Raw genomic sequence first — 17404 nt, 5'->3', positions numbered from 1 at the left:
TTTTTTTTTTTTTTTTTTTTTCTTTTGAGACTGGGTCTTGCTCTGTTGCTCAGGCTGGAGGGCTGTGGCATGATCCTAGCTCACTCACTGCAGCCTCAACTTCCTGGGCTCAAGCCATCCTCCACCTCAGCCTCCCTAGTAGCTGGGACTACAGGCACATGCCATCATGCCTGGCTAATTAAAAAAAAAAAAGTTTTTTTTTGCAGAGAAAAATAATTTCTTGGGCTTGTCCTGAAAACTGCTCTTCCAGCTGTAAGAGTTTATGAGGTAAGGCAGCCTTACAAATGAGATACTTGTTTTATAATGAAGCCTTTTCAGCATCTAGCACAGACCTAGCATCCACTATCAAGTAAGATTTCTATGTAATTAAGTCAGGTGTTGTGGCTCATGCCTGTAATCCCAGCACTTTGGGAGGCTGAGGTGGGAGAATCGCTTGAGCCCAAGACTTTGAGACCAACCTGGCTAATGTAGTGAAACTCCATCTCTACAAAAAAAAAAAAAAAAAAAGGCAGGCACGGGGGCATGTGCCTACAGTCCCAGCTACTCGAGAGGTTGAGGTGGGGGATGGCTTGAGCCTGAGAGGTTGAGGCTATCATGAGCCGAGATCATGTCAGTGCATTCCAGCCTGGGCAACAGAGTGAGACCATGTCTCATTAAAAAAAAAAAAAAAGAAAAAAAGAAGAATAAGATTTCTGTGTAATAATGGGCTTAAAAATATACTATTCCTAATGTTCTTATGCATTTAGCTCAGAAGCTAAAAACTCTTCTACGGGAATGTTATATGGCAAGACCAAAGGAAGTACTACCCTGTATCCATTTCATGGATAAAATACAGGCCCTTTCAAATGGTTGCCAGTTGGTCTGGAATTTAATAGCCTGCTCCTGGATTCTCAGTTCCCCTCTGATTAAGCTTCCCTTTAAAGCTCTGTTCCTAGAAATGAGGAACTTGAGTGAAATGCACTCGGCCCACCCATGTCTTGATTTCCTCCCTCTGAGATCTTGTTCTAGGAAAAGTGGGTTGTTATGGTGGCACTAGCAAATTCTGCCCCCTCTTTATTTAGCTCCTTTTCTGAATTCCCTCAGTCCAGGAGACATGGAAGTCTCCCCAGTCCAGGGTATGGTGGTGCAGAGCTGTGTGACTTTCTTGGGTGAGCAGCACAGAGCTTGGCCCCAGTCATGTGCTCAGTAGGCCTCTACTAGCTTGAATGCAAAAGCATCTTATTCTGAATAGCTTCTTTGTTTCACATTACAAAAGCAAAAACATCTGTAAAATCAAGGGTGCTTCAGATTTGCACTGACCATTACTGGAACTACTAGCTCCATGTGGCTACTTAATGTAAAATCATTAAAGTTAAATAAGATTAAAAATTCAGGCCGGGTATGGTGGGTCACACCTCTAGTTCCAGCACTTTGGGAGGCCGAGACAGGCAGATCACCTGAGGTTAGGAGTTCAAGACTAGCCTGGCCAACATGGAGAAACTCTGTCTCTACTAAAAATACAAAAAGTAGCTGGGCGTAGTGGTGCACGCCTGTAGTCCCAGCTACAGGAGGCTGAGGCAGGAGAATTTCTTGAACCCAGGAGGCAGAGGTTGCAGTGAGCCAAGATCTCGCCACTGCACTCCAGCCTGGGTGACTAAGACTCTGTCTCAAAAAAAAAAAAAAAAAAAAAAAAACAGAGAGATTAAAAATTCAGCTGCTCAGAGAATTGCCTGAACCCAGGAGGCGGAGGTTGCGGTGAGCCGAGATCGCGCCATTGCACTCCAGCCTGGGTAACAAGAGCGAAACTCCGTCTCAAAAAAAAATTCAGCTGCTCACTCACACTAGCCACATTTCAAGTGCTCAGCAGGCACATGCGGCTGAACTGAACAGTGACAATAAAGAGATAAAGAGCAGTTCCATCACTGCAGAGAACGCTATTGGATTGAGCTCCTCCTGAGAAGGAAGCATCACCTCCTGAATGGACAGGTGAGAGGAAAGGGAAGATTTTATAATATTTACAGTGTGTCTTTGATATGGATTAGAACAGTATGAACTATTACTAACTGAATTTCTTACCAAAAAAAACTAAGTAGCAAATATTAAGTGCACAGACATTATTACATTGAATTTTATGTAAAAGATGATTTTTATTCTTACATTTTTTAATGCTCTCTGAAGGATTTTCTTAAATGAATTTTTGAATTGTTTCATATCAAAAAGGTCAACATCTTCACCTGCCAAAGTGAAACAAAATAGAGAAAAATCAAGAGAGCTACAATGTCTTCAGTAAATACATTTACAAAGAACCCTGAAACTAAGCATTTTGTATAATTCTAGAGCAATAATGATCAAATCACACAAATGCTGCTAGTGCTTCTGACATGGCACCAAGAAATATGCTTCTCATTTTCCATAATGGTATAATAATCACCTCATTTTGAAAGAAATGACGAACATACTGCTATTCTTTTTTTTTTTTTTTTTTTTTGATATGGCATCTCGCTCTGTCACCCAGGCTAGAGTGCAGTGGTACGATCTCAGCTCACCTCTGCCTCCTGGGTCCAAGCCAAAATATCAAATACAAACATTCAATTATAAACAGAAAATATTACCTGGTCCTTTACTCATCTGAAAAACGTCCCAGATTTTCTGGTGTTGATGAAATTGAGTATCTAAGAGAGAGAAAAAAGGTTTACTACTAGCATATCATAGAACTTTGAAGTAATATGCTTATTGATATTTTTATAATATAAAACTGGGGAAAATAACAGTAATTCACAAATTGGGTTATACAGATTTGTATTCAAAACATAAACTTTATATGGATTAAATTTACTTCATACTAATAAAGCAAATCATTATTCAATCCAACCCACTAAGATGACACAGTTGAGTTTTGGTATTTATTCTGTTAGCCCATTTATTCTATTTCCACATAAGCCTGCCCCACAGAATGCCACATTAATCTGGCACAAGAGGGAATGCCATGCCCCACAGGACCCACATTTGAGTCATCTGTTCCTCTGCCTGGAGACTCTTCTCCTGGGTCCTTACACATCCCATTCCCCACCTCATTCTGCTCTCTACTCACTGTAGCCCCCACCCTCATCACCCCACCCCAAACACCCGGTGTTAGTTCCCAGTTCCAATCAGAGGACTCACCACTACCTGATGTCATATTATGTGTATATATATATATATATGTGTATGTGTGTGTGTCTGTATATATATATAGTTACTATTTTTTGAGATGGAGTTTCACTCTTGTTGCCCAGGTTGGAGTGCAATAGTATGAGCTCAGCTCACTGCAACCTCTGCCTCCTGGGTTCATGCAATTCTCCTGCCTCAGTATCTCGAGTAGTTAGGATTACAGATGCCTGCCACAACGCCCTGCTAATTTTTTGTACTTTTAGTAGAGATGGGGTTTCACCATGTTGGCAAGGCTGGTCTTGAACTCCTGACCTCAGGTGATCCACCTACCTCGGCCTCCCAAAGTGTTGGGATTACAGGCATGAGCCACCACGCCTGGCCACAATATGTATTTAGATGTTCATTTGTACACTACCTGTCTTCCCAACTAGACTCTCATGGAAGGGAGGGATCTATCACCACAGTCTACTGTTGTAGTCCCAGGTCTAAACTTAACTGTGTAGCATAAAGCAAGCACTCAGTATTTGTTTTGTTTTTCTAAAAGACAGGGTTTCACTAAGTTAACTGGATTAAACTTGAACTAGCAAGGTCAAGCGATCCTCCTGCCTCAGCCTCCCAAGTGTCGCACACCATCGCACCAGGCTTCAGTTTATGTTTGATGAACGATGCAGATGCTCTAAATTCAGCGATGGCATAGTTGGAACAAGGTATTAATAAAGATAATTTTCATTATACTTACAGAAAACAGCTAATACATAATGATTACAATTAGTAAATACCAGGTTCTATTCTAAGTATTTAACATCTTATTTAATCCTCACCATAACTTTTTGTGATATTATCACTATTATACAGTTTGGTCAAATGATAAAACCAGAGATGTTGGCATGGCACAGAGATGTTAACCAGCTTCCTCCAGGGCTCACAGGGAGGCAATAATGGAGCCATGAAATGAACCCAAGAAATCTGGCCCCAAGGCCTGTGTTCTCAGCCCCTATACTACGTTGCCTCCTGATGATAAAAACAGACATCTTGAAAAAGTACAGACAGCAAAGCTAGACAAAAATCAATGAGATGGAAGGGAGGAGAGGTGAGAAGCTGCAGTGTAATAGGAATAAATTTTCCAAAAGATATTTTCAAATGCTGTAATAATAATACAGATTCTTCTTCACTTATGATCGGGCTATGCCCGATAAATCCACCTTGAGGTGAAAATAATTCACCTACCCTTCATACATCTTAGCTTAGCCTAGCCTACCTTATAGGTGCTCAGAGCACTTACAGTAGCCTACAGTTGGGCAAAATCATCTAACATAAAGTCTTCCATCATCAAGTGTTGAATACCTAATGTAACTTATTAAATACTGTACTGAAAGTGAGAAAAGAATGGTCGTATGGGAACTCGAAGTATGGTTTCTGTTGACTGTCTGCTGCTTTCCTACTAGCATACTGCTTTCATACTAGTTGAAAAATGTTAAGTTGAGCTATTGTAAGTTGGCACCCTGAGTAATACAAAGCCTAACAAGCATTTACTTTGTGCTTACGATGTGCCAGTTACCATGCTAAGAGCTTCTCGGGCATGATCTCATCTAATCCTAACAAGAATCCTTGAAGTACATACTGTACTATTATCTCTGCTTGAAGTCTGAGGCTTAGAAAGGTGATGTAACTTGGCAAAGAACATGCAGCCAAGTGACACAGCTGGGATTTGAAACAAGGTCTCCTCGACTCTAGAATCTGAGGACTTATGTACAAAATTGTTTCTGGATCAGGTACAGCGGTTCACATCTGTAATCCCAGCACTGTGGGAGGTGGAGGCAGGACGACCACTTGAGCCCAGGAGCTGGAGACAGCCTGGGCAACATGGCAAAACATGGCAAAAAACAGAAAAAATTAGCCACGCATGGTGGTACAAGCCTATAGTCCCAGCTACTTGGGAGGCTGAGGTTGGAAGATCACTTGAATCCAGGAGCAGAGGTTGCAGTGAGCTGAAATGGTGTCACTACACTCCAGCCTGGGTGACAGAGGGAGACTCTGTCTCACAAACAAAGAAATAAAATTGCTTCTGATGAAACTAATTGGTTAAGTGTAAATACAAATCACTAAACTTACAAATGATGTCTAACAGGGCAGCATCATTGAGACTTGCATGCTTTTCCTAAAAAAGAAAACAAATTAATTAGCCTAACTGTGGTGATAGGTTTGTTTGTATCCCTTTAAGACACATTTTAGGATTGGTTAGAACAGACTACTAGCATGTTCTCAGTACTTTACTGACAACCTGTCTCCCCTCTGTTCTCCTGTTAACCAATGGACATTCTTTCTGATTCATGTCTCAGTCCAGGCATTCAAAACCTTCTCTCACAATTTATTCCTCATTTATCACTTTTAATTTTTGGATTTTTTAAAAAAATGCACTTTATTGAACTATGATTATCATCCATTAAACTGTATATATTATTACAGTATACAATTTGCTAAGTTTTGACTTACGAATATACACACAAAACCATTACCACAATCAAGACAGTGACAAGATCCACCAGCACTGCCTCCCAAATGTTCTATTTTTTTTTTTTTTGAGACACAGTCTCACTGTTGCCCAGGAGTGCAAAGGTGCAATCTTCACCCACTGCAACCTTTGTCTCCCAGGTTCAAGTGATTCTCCTGACTCAGCCTCCCGAGTAGTTGGGATTTCAGGTATGCAGCACCACGCCCATCTAATTTTTGTAGTTTTAGTAGTAATGGAGTTTCACCACGTTGGCCAGGCTGTTCTCCTAACCCCAAATCATCTGCCTGCCTTGGCCTTCCAAAGTGCTGGGATTCCAGGCAGAGGCCACTGTGCCCAGTCTTGTGTCCCTTTCTTATCACCACCCCCTTCCACTCTACTTTGTCCCCGTGTCTCTACCTCCAACTGTTAGTCCTGAGGCAAACACTGATGTGCTTTCTGTCATTACAAATTTGTTTGCATTTTCTAGACGTTTATATGAATGGTAACATAAGTATGTACTTGTTTTTTTGGTCTGGCTTTTACTTAGCACAGTTATTTTGATATCATCCATATGTTAGCATCTATGAATACTTCATTCCTTTTTATTGCTGAGTATATCCACTGTATGGATGCATCACAATCTGTCCATCTGTTTACCTGCTGATGGACATTTGGGTTGTCTCCAGTTTGTGGCTTCTATGAATAATGTTGCTGTGAACATTAGTATACATGTCTTTATGTGGATCTGTTTTGGTTTTAAAACAATGCTACAATGCATCTTAATTTGTATAACTAAATACTTATCAATTATATTATTTACAAATACCTCCTTATTTTTTATTATTTTCTCATCATAAATTTCCATAAGTAGAATTGCTAGGTCAAAAAGTGTATTTATTTAAAAGTAAAGGAGGTCGGGCGCGGTGGCTGACGCCTGTAATCCCAGCACTTTGGAAGGCCAAGGCAAGTGGATCACTTGAGGTCAGGAGTTCGAGATCAACCTGGCCAACACGGCAAAACCTCATCTCTACTGAAAATACAAAAATTAGCCAGACATGGTGGTGCATGCCTGCAGTCCCAGCTACTCAGGAGGCTGAGGCAGGAGAATTGCTTGAATCTGGGAGGCAGAGGTTGCAGTAAGCCAAGATCACGTCACTGCACTCCAGCCTGGGTAACAGAGCAAGACTCTGTCTCAAAAATAAATAAAATAAAATAAAAATAAAATAAATAAAATAAACAAATTAAGTGAAGGAGGAACAAGTATACTGGAATAAGAAAATTATTTGAACTATGTTGTAACTTTTCTGATAGTCTGAAAACATTTTAAAACAAAAAGCAATTAAACAGATAAATACACATGAAAGACAGAGTCATTTCTTTGCAACTTTGCCAACACATCTGAGTGTTGTTGTCTTTTCATACTTGATAATTAGATAGGTTTAAAAAATACTGCAAAAATTACTGCTCCTTATTTAAATTTGTACTGAGTGTTTTTTTCTCCTATGGTATTCACTTTTTCTTTCTTATTGATTTGTAAGCATTCTTTTTCTGTTTTTTTCTGAAATGGAGCCTCGCTCTATTGCCAGGCTGGAATGTAGTGCTGTGATCTTGGCTCACTGCAACCTCTGCCTCCCAGGTTCAAGTGATTCTCCTACCTCAGCCCTCCTGGTAGCTGGGACTACAGGCATGCACCACCACACCCAGCTAATTTTTGTATTTTTAGTAGAGACAAGGTTTCACCGTGTTGGCCAGGATGGTCTTGATTTCTTGACCTCATGATCCACTGCCTCAATCTCCCAAAGTGCTGGGATTATAGCCGTGAGCCACCAGGCCGGCTGTTAGCATTCTTTTAAGATGAAAAGGTCAATTAAAAATTAGTTTATTTTCCACTGCAGTTGTATGTAGCCCTCATCCCTTCACTAGTAGTTTGGCAGCTACCTTACATTTCTTTTGGAGCAAGAAACAGAAGAAAGAAAAACCCAAAGGGGTAGCATTTTGTTCAAGACTCATCATTTTGAACACTGTTACCTCACACAGCCGAACCAAGTGCTGAACTAAAGATTCCTTTCTCTGCCGGAAATTTATAGTCTGCAGCTGATTTTCAGACAAAAAGTCCCAGGCTTTTAGGATTGTTATCAGTTCATTCATGGGGATTTTCAAGATGGTCCTCTTGATGAACTCAGCAACAGTCTCATCCATCCCTTTGGCACTTTAACGAAGCAAAAGCAGCACAACAAAGTATTAACCAAATACAAAACTTGTCTATCTTTATTTACATATATACAACACATGAAAAATAGAGATAGGGTCTCACTACCTTGCCCAGGTTGGTCTTGAACTCTTAGACTAAAGCAATCCACCCATCCTCAACCTGCCAAAGTGCTGGAATTATAGGCATGAGCCACCGCACCCGGCCATTAGCATCATATTTAGCTGGGATTTTGATTTGTAGGTCAAACACCTAAATCTTTACCCTTTTCCAGCCATTCTGCAGTGTTTCAGCGTGAGCATTTATTTTCTCCTTCAATTGTACATTTACATGCTTTAGAGTTTAAAAATTGGTGCTGTCTCTCGTTTCTTGGCTAGAGTATTTCAATCTTTTGATGGTGATGATCTATAAATCATTCATTCATTCACTGATTCATGTAACCCCTTACTTCTGCATACCAGGCACTTTTCTAGGCACTGGGGATAGATTATGTCTTTGGCCAAAAAAACAATTATCTGTTCCAGTATGGCACATCCATTCTAGTGGAGGAGAGAAACAACAGGGAAACCACAAACTATGTTAAAAGTGAGGAGTGCTGGAGAAAATGGAATCAAGTTAGACAGGCTGAGTTGAGGGTGGGAGTGCTGGAGAGAATACGACTTTGGGACAATCCTTGCTGGAGAAGGAGCCATGTGTGGACGAGCTTTCCAGGCAGAAGGAACACCATCTGCAAAAGTCCTGAGGCAAGAGCCTGCTTGGGGCCTTCAAGGAAAAGGGACGGGGGTGGCCTCCAGTGAGGGGACAGCAGGGAGAGGAAGGCGGAATAGACGAGGTGAGATCAGGGATCGTGGAGGGCCCTGAAAGCCACTCGGGATCACTGCTTGTTTTACTCTGCAAGGTGCTGAGCACAGGCTGGACACGCTCTTGTTTAGCTTTTCTACCAGGATCAATCTGGCTACTGTACTGACAACGCAGTCTAAGGAGGCGAGGGCAGAAGCTGGAGGTTAGCGAGGCAGGGGAAGAGGTCAGATTCTGGATACCCTTTTCAGAGGGAACTCATGGGTCGGCCACTGCACGCGGCCTTTTTTTTTTTTTTTTTAGATGGAGTCTTGCTCTGTCACCCTGGCTGGGGTGTACCGCTGACAGCCTCTGCCTCCTAGGTTCAAATGATTCTTCTGCCTCAGCCTCTGGAGTAGCTGGGATTACAGGTGTGCACCACAATGCGCAGCTACTTTTAGTAAAGATGCGGTTTCACCATGTTGGTCAGGCTGTTCTTGAACTCCTGGTCTCAAGTGGTTCTCCTGTCTTGGCCTCCAATAGTGCTGCGATTACAGGCGTGAGCCACTGTACCAGGCTATCCACTACTAATTGCCTTTACAGAACTATCTTTTTTCTTGTTTCTAAAATTGAGCTTTAGGGCAGGACTGTGTTTTTATTCACAGCTATGCTCCTAGAATCCAGAACTTCGTCACTATAGTCAATTAAGTCTAGTCAGCCCAAGCACAGTCTAATGCGTCCTTGATAAATACTTGTGGAATGAATGCCTGAGGAGACAACCTGGGCTGACTGGGATTCCGCAGTAAGTGAAACATCAAGTCAACACTTCTCCCATTAAGAACACAGGCGAGGGGTCAGGTGCTGTGTATCACTTGAGGTCAGGCATTCCAGACCACCCTGGCCAACATGGTGAAACCCTGTCTCTACTAAAAATACAAAAATTAGCCGGGCGTCGTGATGCACACCTGTAGTCCCAGCTACTCGGGAGGCTGAGGCAGGAGAATCGCTTGAATCCGGGAGGAGATTGTAGTGAGCCGAGATAGAGATCGCGCCACTGCCCCCCAGCATGGACGAGAGTGAGACTTCATCTCAAACAACAAGAACAACAACAAAAACGCACACACACAGGCAAGGCTAGGCTGTTAAAATGAAGATTCCTGGGCCCTATCGAGTTAAACTGTGAGGATGGGACATGGAGGGCTGGAGATGTAGCATCTTTTAAAGAGCACATCAGATAATTCTGTGTAAAGTTTGCAGAACGCCTGTCTAAAGAAATTTGGAGCGCACTCAATCTCACCAATGAAGTTGGAAATCCCTTCAGTAAATGTTTACCCCACTGACAATTTTTTAACTTTTTTTTTTTTTTTTTTTTTTTTTGAGACGGAGTTTTGTTCTTGTTACCTAGGCTGCAGTGCAATGGCGTGATCTTGGCTCACCGCAACCTCCGCCTCCTGGGTTCAAGCAATTCTCTTGCCTCAGCCTCCCGAGTAGCTGAGACTACAGGCATGCGCCACCATGCCCAGCTAATTTTTGTATTTTTTTTTTTTTTTTTTTAGTAGAGACGGGGTTTCACCATGTTGACCACGATGGTCTCGATCTCTTGACCTCGCGATCCACCCGCCTCGGCCTTCCAAAGTACTGGGATTATAGGCGTGAGCCACCGCGCCAGGCTGTTTTTTTTTGAGTCAGAGTCTCACTCTGTCGCCCAGGCTGGAGTGCAGTGGTGCGATCTCGGCTCACTGAAACCCCCGCCTCCCCAGTACAAGCGATATTCCTGCCTCAGCCTCCCAAGCAGCTGGGATTACAGGCACTTGCTACCACGCCCGGCTAATTTTTGTAGTTTTAGTGGAGACGGGGGTTTCACCATATTGGTCAGGCTGGTCTCGAACTCCTGACCTCTAAGGTGATCCGCCTGCCTCGCCCTCCCAAAGTGATGCGATTACAGGCGTGAACTGCCGCGCCAGGCCCCATTTTCAAACTTTCTTTGTACTTCCTAGCGCTTTAGTGCCTGGCATAAAGTAGATGCTCAAGATTTGTGGAACGCATGATCAAAAAGATCCCTTTTAAACAGGCAGCGCGAGGAGCAACCCAAGAGGCTACAAGCCGAAAAACGACGGAAGCCGAGGTGGCATGAAAGCAAAACCCCAACGCTGGGCCAGGCAACCCAGAGAGAGCTGAGTCCCGGGTCACATGACCACACGGCCGGCCTCTGACGCAGACACACGCTTACGTAGGGCTCAGCCCCGCCCCACCCCGGGCGTGGTGACGCCACGGCTGGCCCAGCGTCACCGCCCCCTTTCACTTAGGCCCCTACCGCAGTTCCCCCGAGCCCGAGACCCAGCGCCAATCCTGCGCCTCACAACGTGCGGCAAGCCCGAGAAAGCGGACCCCGAGACCTGGGATCTGGCTTCCTCAACGCTCTGGCACCCTCCGGGGCCCGCTCCACTGCCGCCCGGGGCTCTCTTACCGACCCACATCTCCTGCCGTCTCACTCCTCAGCTACCGTTCCCGCCCGTCGCGCCTTCAAAGCTACCAATTGCAGTTCCCACTGCCTCCAAGCCCCGCCCACCGGAGCTCAAGCTTCGGGCAGCGTCTTGGGCACAGGGAACTGCACGGGGGAGCGACTGAAGCGAAGCTCGCCGAGCTCCCGCGCCGCTCTTCTTAGAAGGGTACAGTCGTGCACCAGTAGTGGACTTGCACTTAGGCTCCTCGAGCCTGGCTTGTGTGCTCCGCTTGTGGCTTAGACGCTCGGCAGGGTACGCCGTGCCTCAGTGGACTCGCTGTGCTTCCCCCTAGAGCGAACAAAAATGGGCCCGTCCAGGCCTGGCGGCGCAGGCGCCTTGAGGCCCGCGGGCGGCGGGGGCGGGGAGCCAGGACACCGGTGGAGTGCGTCCCCGGCGTTCGTCGCTTGGGGAGCGGTTCAGTCCTCGACTCTCTGGTTGCCTGCCTTCGGGTCGGGCGTCTTCGTCGGTGACTTTCGCTTCGGCCCTGCCGGTGTGGCCGCGAGTCGGGTGAGTCTCGGGAGTCCGGGCGGTTCCGAGCGCGGCCTGTCGTCCCTCCTCAGGTTCCCTGACGGCGCGCCCTGCCGAGCCCCTTCCTGCCGCCCGCCGGCCCGGGAAGTTAGGACCAGGGAGACCCGGCTCCCTCAGGCCCACAGCCGGGCTCCTGCGCTGGGGAGGCTGCGGGTGGAGTGCCTGGGTGCTCGCTGGGGGATACGCTGGTGGCTGAGACAGGCCCTGGGTGTCATTCGGGGTTCGAATCCGCCTGGCGCTCACTGGCTGACCTTGGCCGCGCTCCTCCCCTCCCGGAGCCGAGGCTTCTTCGCTTGTAAAACGGGCAAAACCCATCGCTCGGCTTTGAGGAATGGAGCCCTCAACACAGAGTTTGACACGATGAGCGCTCAATAAACTGTTATTGTTGTTTAAATAGCAGTTGACAGTTTGCGGGTAGAAAACGGGAGTCGTTCAAACACTTTTCAGCTGCAGTGAAAGTTGTCTCTGTGATGTGAGAACCCACTTAGAGCCCCGTCAGTACGCTTCACTCTTGTTTCCCCTTCAGTACTTTTTTTCCATGAAAGTAAGACATTGACCTTTCTTCTCTTGGGTTTAAAGATCACGGGTTTTATGTAGAGTCTTAAGTAAATTGGTTTTGGAAGTCTTCCTTTAAACTTTAAAGGCGTGGAAGTTTTTGAGGGCAAAGGAATTACGTTGTGATGCCTTTCATATCTCCTCTTCATTCGTGGCTTTTGCACTTGTTGAGTTGATTTAAAATGAGTTTATTTTCCATCCTTTTCCTACTGCGTTGAGGCCTGAACTAGTTGTCAGTTTCTCAGACTCATGAATTCAACATTCAGCAAACATCGATTGGGCATTTACCACGTGCTTTTGCAAGAATGTTCCCTCACGTGCCCCTGCCTTCCTTGAGATGTATGGACGATATTTTCCTCTGAAATTCACGGAGCAGAGTGCTTTGGTAATGTTTGTTCAGGGAAAGCTGCGAGGGCGCATTCACTCAAACTCTGGTGGAAGTCAGAGTAGTTAAACCCTCCTCCCCAGGCCGCCCCTGGAGTCACTCCCAGGAGCAGCCTGGCACGGAGTCTACATTGCCAGCGCCAGTCTCTTTCTCAGTGGCACCGGTTTAGAATTGGTGCCTTTGCGCTAAGTCGAAGTGGGTAGGGGAGGCAGTCCCCGACTGTCTGCTATCTCTCCTGCGGTATGGCTCATAGTTAGACTCATAGTTTGAAAAGTTGAAAAATAATTATTTAACTGATAGTAGGGCCGAAATGTAGGCTTTAAAATATATGTTTGTTATTTTATATATTTTAATTTATTTTATTTTGAGATGGAGTTTTGCTGTGTTGCCCAGGCTGGAGTGCAGTGGCGTGATCCCGGCCCATTGCAACCTCCACCTCCTGGGTTCAAGTGATTCTCGTGCGTCAGCCTCCCGAGCAGCTGGGATTACAGGCCGGCTATCTGTGGATAGTTTTTTCTGGAGAACAGATTCTTCAGACTCTGAACAACGGGTCTGGCTTTGTTTTTTGCTTCTTTTGAAATAACGTTAGAAATTACAACTGTAGTGTAAATTTCCTGTACAGCCGCACAATAGGAAAATCTTTCGAAAGAAAGCCAACTGGCATTAAAATACAGGGTTTTCCCCCGTGATTATAGATTTGTTGAAGTGCGTTATTAGAATGCTTACCCATTTTCTTTATACTAGAGTTAATATAGCGCCCGCTCTTGATTGATTTATTTTCTAAAATTGTGCCACCTGGTGGTTGAAGTCTGCCATAGAATAGTCTTGAGGAAAATTGAACTTCAGAGTCAGTAGACTAAGTGAAGGAGTGAGCTATAATTTTTATATCTCGACTAAGAGTACCCTACGGCCTTCTACGCTCCCAGCTTACTCCCTAGGAAAAGTTAAAATTGCTCTTACCCTTATGGGTTTCGTAGCCAGCTATCAAAACAAATCTGACAGGTGAAAAAAAAAATTTTTTTTCACAGAACTGCCCCAGGGCAGACAGCTGAAAATTTTAAGGAGTTTCATTGAACTCTTTTGGTATCCTTATCTGCATATACACAGTGCGTGGGGCTGGATTGAAGAGGGAGGTGGTGAAAAAGTTTACCCTTTTGATGTTTTCTTAAATACCAACGTAAAGATGAGACTGAGACTCTTTGGTAGAAGTCACAGTAGTTAAGCCCTTCTCCCCAGGAAGCCCCTGGGGTCACTCCCAGGAGCAGCCTGGCATGGGGTCTACACTGGAACTGAATATTAGTCTATTCAAATAATGACAGTTTGAATGGAATTCATCCCTCTCTCTGTCTCACTGGAAACATCCAAGAATGAGGTCTTATGTTCCTTTCGCGTTTGTTTCAACCATGCTGCCAATGTTCATAATTATTAATTTTTTTTGAAATAGAGTCTCACTTTGTAGCCCAGGCTGGAGTGCAAGTGGTGTAATCTCAGCTCAGTGCAGCGTCTGCCTGCAGGGTTAAAACGATTCTTCTGCCCTAGACTTCCAATTAGCTGGGATTACAGGCCCCCCCACCACCATGCCCGGCTAATATTTGTGTTTTTAGTAGAGACTGGGTTTCACCATGTTGGCCAGGTTGGTATAGAACTCCTGACCTCAAGTGATCCACCTGCCTTCGCCCCCCAAAGTGCTGAGATTACAGGAGTGAGCCACCGCTTCTGGCTTCTCATAAGTTACTTTAAACCCATGTCGTCACTGAGATGCAGGTCAAAAGCAAATTCCATTTTATGGAAAAGAGACTTAGATCTCAGATTAGTAACCAAAATGACATAACTTGTCAATAGCTGACTAGTGACAAGTACAACACTATTCTCTTTTTTTGTGTGTCTAGACAGACCCAGTATTTCCAATTTTACAGGATTTTACATCGACTTATTTGGAACCTTGGCCTAGAATTACTGGCTATTGAACTTGTTATCAACCAGAAGCTCTTTGGGAAAGTTTTTTCCATCTTAATTTATTTCATTCACAAACTGCTGTAAAGTCATGTCTTTCCTATTTTGAACATGGATTAAAAATCTGTCATGGTTAGAGATTATGTTGGGTTGTAACTTTGCAGTTAACTACTGTGTGACCTTGGGCTTAGTTTTTGAAAATGTGAGCAGTGCATATTTTCACTTACAGAAAGATAATTTCTCATGGTTCAACTGAATTTATAAGGCTACCTGTTTCATAGGGTTGTTGCATTCTAAGACTTGTGCTTAGCACTTGGCAAGTGGTCATCAAATTATTTTCTTAATAATGTTGATATATTCTTAGGACTTGGAAGAAATTTTAAGAATAAGAATATGGAATATGTATTTAGGTTTTCTTCAGTTCATAAAATATATTTTGAGTTAAATTGTATTACTAGAATAGTCTTTTAAAGGTGAGTACTGGAAGACATCAGCACTTAATTACATGTGTTCTGAAAGAACAATGCCATTGTTTTACAGTTGTGCCTTGTACATTACACCCAAGAATATAGCAGTACATTTGTGTACACACCAACATCTAGGCAAAACCAGGTGATACAAAGTGGTTGGAAGGGAGCATAGGTGACAGGCAGATAGAGGGCAAGGGGAGAAAGAAGCTATTTAGCTAAAAATACGTGGTAGAGGAAAGAAAGGAGTGATGAGGAAGGCAAGGAATCTGTTGGATAAGGGATAAGGTGAGTGTTTAGAGCTTTAGGTTAAGTAGTAGCATCTTACCAAGAATAGGAAAAGGAAATGAAATTAAACCATTTTATTCTTTGACATAGTCATTTAGGCTAAGAAAGTAGAAGGGCCTCAAAAATACATGCAATTATTATTTGTCAATTAAAAATGCAAATAATGAGAATTAGAAGGGAAGGTGTTTTATTGGTACCTACTGTTAGACGCATCACTCAAGTAAAGATACCACCAGACAGGCTTTGTATGAGCAACATGGCTGTTTATTTACCCAGGTGCGTGTGGGCTGAGTCCGAAAAGAGAGTCAGCAGAGGGCAGTTGGATAAGAGCTGGTTTTATAGGTTGGGGCAAGTGGTCAGTTAAAAGTGGTAATGTATTTTAGAGAGGGGAAGGGCATCACGGGATGCATGACCACAAGGGTAGAGGTCAGTAATCTATCTTCAGGAGGGGACGGGTGTCACAGGATGCTTAATCACAAGGGTAGGGGTCATCTATTACAAACAGGCATTATCATAAGGTTAGGGGGTTACTGGTTGCAAGCAGAGGGGAGGGTGAGGCAAATTACATAGTTACAGGGGTTGGGGCCCTGAGAAACCCAATGTCCAGGCGGTAAATTCTGTGAGGATGAGCAGAACAATGGTTGCAGGTTTCAGGTTTCAGGGGGCGAGCCGTTAGTTGAGGTTGGAACAAGTTGTTTCTCTTCTTTCTATGGCCACCTGGTGACTTGTGGCATTTCAGACTTTCTGGCCCCTGGGGACCATCCAGAGGTGTACATGCAGGTTACTCAGGCTATAATGGCCAGGCTTGGACTTGGAGGCCTGACATTCTCATCTTTTTATATCTGTATAAAGAAAAAAGTTAGAGAAGTGAGTAGGGGCGATGTTTCTCATGGCTTCTTTAAGCATGACGGGGGCTTTGAGGATACCTTAAAAAAAAATCTGTGATTCTTATCGTTTATTAAGTGTTTAGTTAGGTCCTTGAAGCATAATAGCTTTAAGGTGGCTGGTGATGAAGCCTTGGGCCAAGATTGGACAGGATGTCGTCCAGGGAGACTTGGATTGAAAGAGTTCTATGTGGGTTCTGGAGAGTTGTCATTGCTGCATCTTGACCTTACTTAGCCCAGTGTTGCCTGGAATTCTTGAGGGGTGGGTGGGTGTTTCAGGCTGATCCCAGAAGGATGAAGGCTATGAAACAGAACTGGGGATAAGACAGGCTGGTGAACGGGGAGGGTTGGCAAGGCATCTTGTCTTAAGTGGCCGAGAGGTCCTGGGAAGTGGTGATATTGTGGGGTTGTTAAAAGTAGCATTTGCCGTATAGAGTGATTAGTGATGGCCTGAATACAGTTTTGTAGAAATTGAGAGACTAATTGGAAAATGCAAGGTCCAAATAAAAGAAGGAAGAAGGGTTTTAGGGAAGTAAGGATTGGAAGGTAGTTAGGAAGGAGTAGCTAATGACAGAATGGGACCAAGAATAAGAGTGAGTAGAAAAGTAAAGAGGAGGACTTCATTAGGGTGAAAGAATTGGAATGTCCCTTGCCACACAGGGTCATTTATCCACTTAAGGTAGGAGTTGAGGGTAGAAGTTTGTGGGTAGAACCGCAAGATATTAGCTAAAATGGTCTGGAGGAAAACAGTAAACTGGCAAGGCAAGCAGGCATAGGGCATTTAAATGTAGACAAGAAGAGCGATCAAAAGTATGATTAGACAAAAAGCAGCAGAAATAGAGAGCTTGTAAGGTGTAGACCAAGCTTTAGGGTTGACTGTGTAGAGTCCTGCTGCAAATGGCAAAGTTAAGAGAAGGATTCCTGTCAGCGTTAGAATATAAACTTCTCGTGTGGTTTGTGTCTACTCTCCAGGAATTTGAGTTAGCTTAAGAGAAGTAGGAGAGAGTACTTGCGACTTCCAAGAGGAGATGGGTGGGCTAGGCTGGTCGTCTGATGGGCACAGTTTAATCCTGGGCTGGTGAACCCAGTGGGGAGGGTTTTGTAGATGGACAGCAATTGGGGTACTGTGGACAACTAGGTAGGGATCCTTCCATCGAGGCTGTAGAACTGGAGAGGTTAGATACTTGAGCAGCACTGATTGTCCAGCTAAGGTGTCTTCATAAGGCTGGGTATC

The 17404-nt window shown here is 44.2% G+C and overlaps 2 protein-coding genes across 6 annotated transcripts in view; one reads left to right on the top strand and one right to left on the bottom strand.

Annotated features, from left to right (window-relative positions):
• Nucleotides 1-11187, bottom strand: part of CENPN (centromere protein N) — a 21803-nt gene extending 10616 nt beyond the window's left edge. The window contains exons 1-5 of the mRNA XM_032284524.1: nucleotides 11074-11187; nucleotides 7649-7829; nucleotides 5242-5287; nucleotides 2592-2651; nucleotides 2137-2213 (exon numbers count right to left, since the gene is read on the bottom strand). Of these exons, the coding sequence (XP_032140415.1) occupies nucleotides 2137-2213; nucleotides 2592-2651; nucleotides 5242-5287; nucleotides 7649-7819 (354 nt within the window). The 5' untranslated portion in view covers nucleotides 7820-7829; nucleotides 11074-11187. The remainder of the gene's footprint in view (nucleotides 1-2136; nucleotides 2214-2591; nucleotides 2652-5241; nucleotides 5288-7648; nucleotides 7830-11073) is intronic.
• Nucleotides 11188-11390: 203 nt separating this feature from the next.
• CMC2 (C-X9-C motif containing 2) overlaps nucleotides 11391-17404 on the top strand; it is a 34202-nt gene continuing 28188 nt past the window's right edge. For 3 of the 5 annotated variants that reach the window (XR_004270623.1, XM_032284527.1, XM_032284526.1), the window contains exon 1: nucleotides 11391-11617. Coding sequence is in view for 2 of the 5 variants with exons in the window: in XM_032284527.1 (XP_032140418.1) it covers nucleotides 11414-11617 (204 nt within the window). In the remaining 3 variants the exon portion in view is untranslated. Of the gene's footprint in view, nucleotides 11618-12163; nucleotides 12183-17404 lie in introns of those variants that run through there. The other 2 variants (XM_032284528.1, XM_032284529.1) reach the window with 2 other exon arrangements.

The sequence above is a fragment of the Sapajus apella genome, unplaced genomic scaffold (genome assembly GCF_009761245.1).
Source record: "Sapajus apella isolate SASKATOON/1434 unplaced genomic scaffold, GSC_monkey_1.0 scaffold15, whole genome shotgun sequence".
Classification (NCBI taxonomy): domain Eukaryota; kingdom Metazoa; phylum Chordata; class Mammalia; order Primates; family Cebidae; genus Sapajus; species Sapajus apella.
The sequence above is the reverse complement of the archived record's forward strand: the minus strand, read 5'-3'. Positions and strand labels throughout refer to the sequence as shown.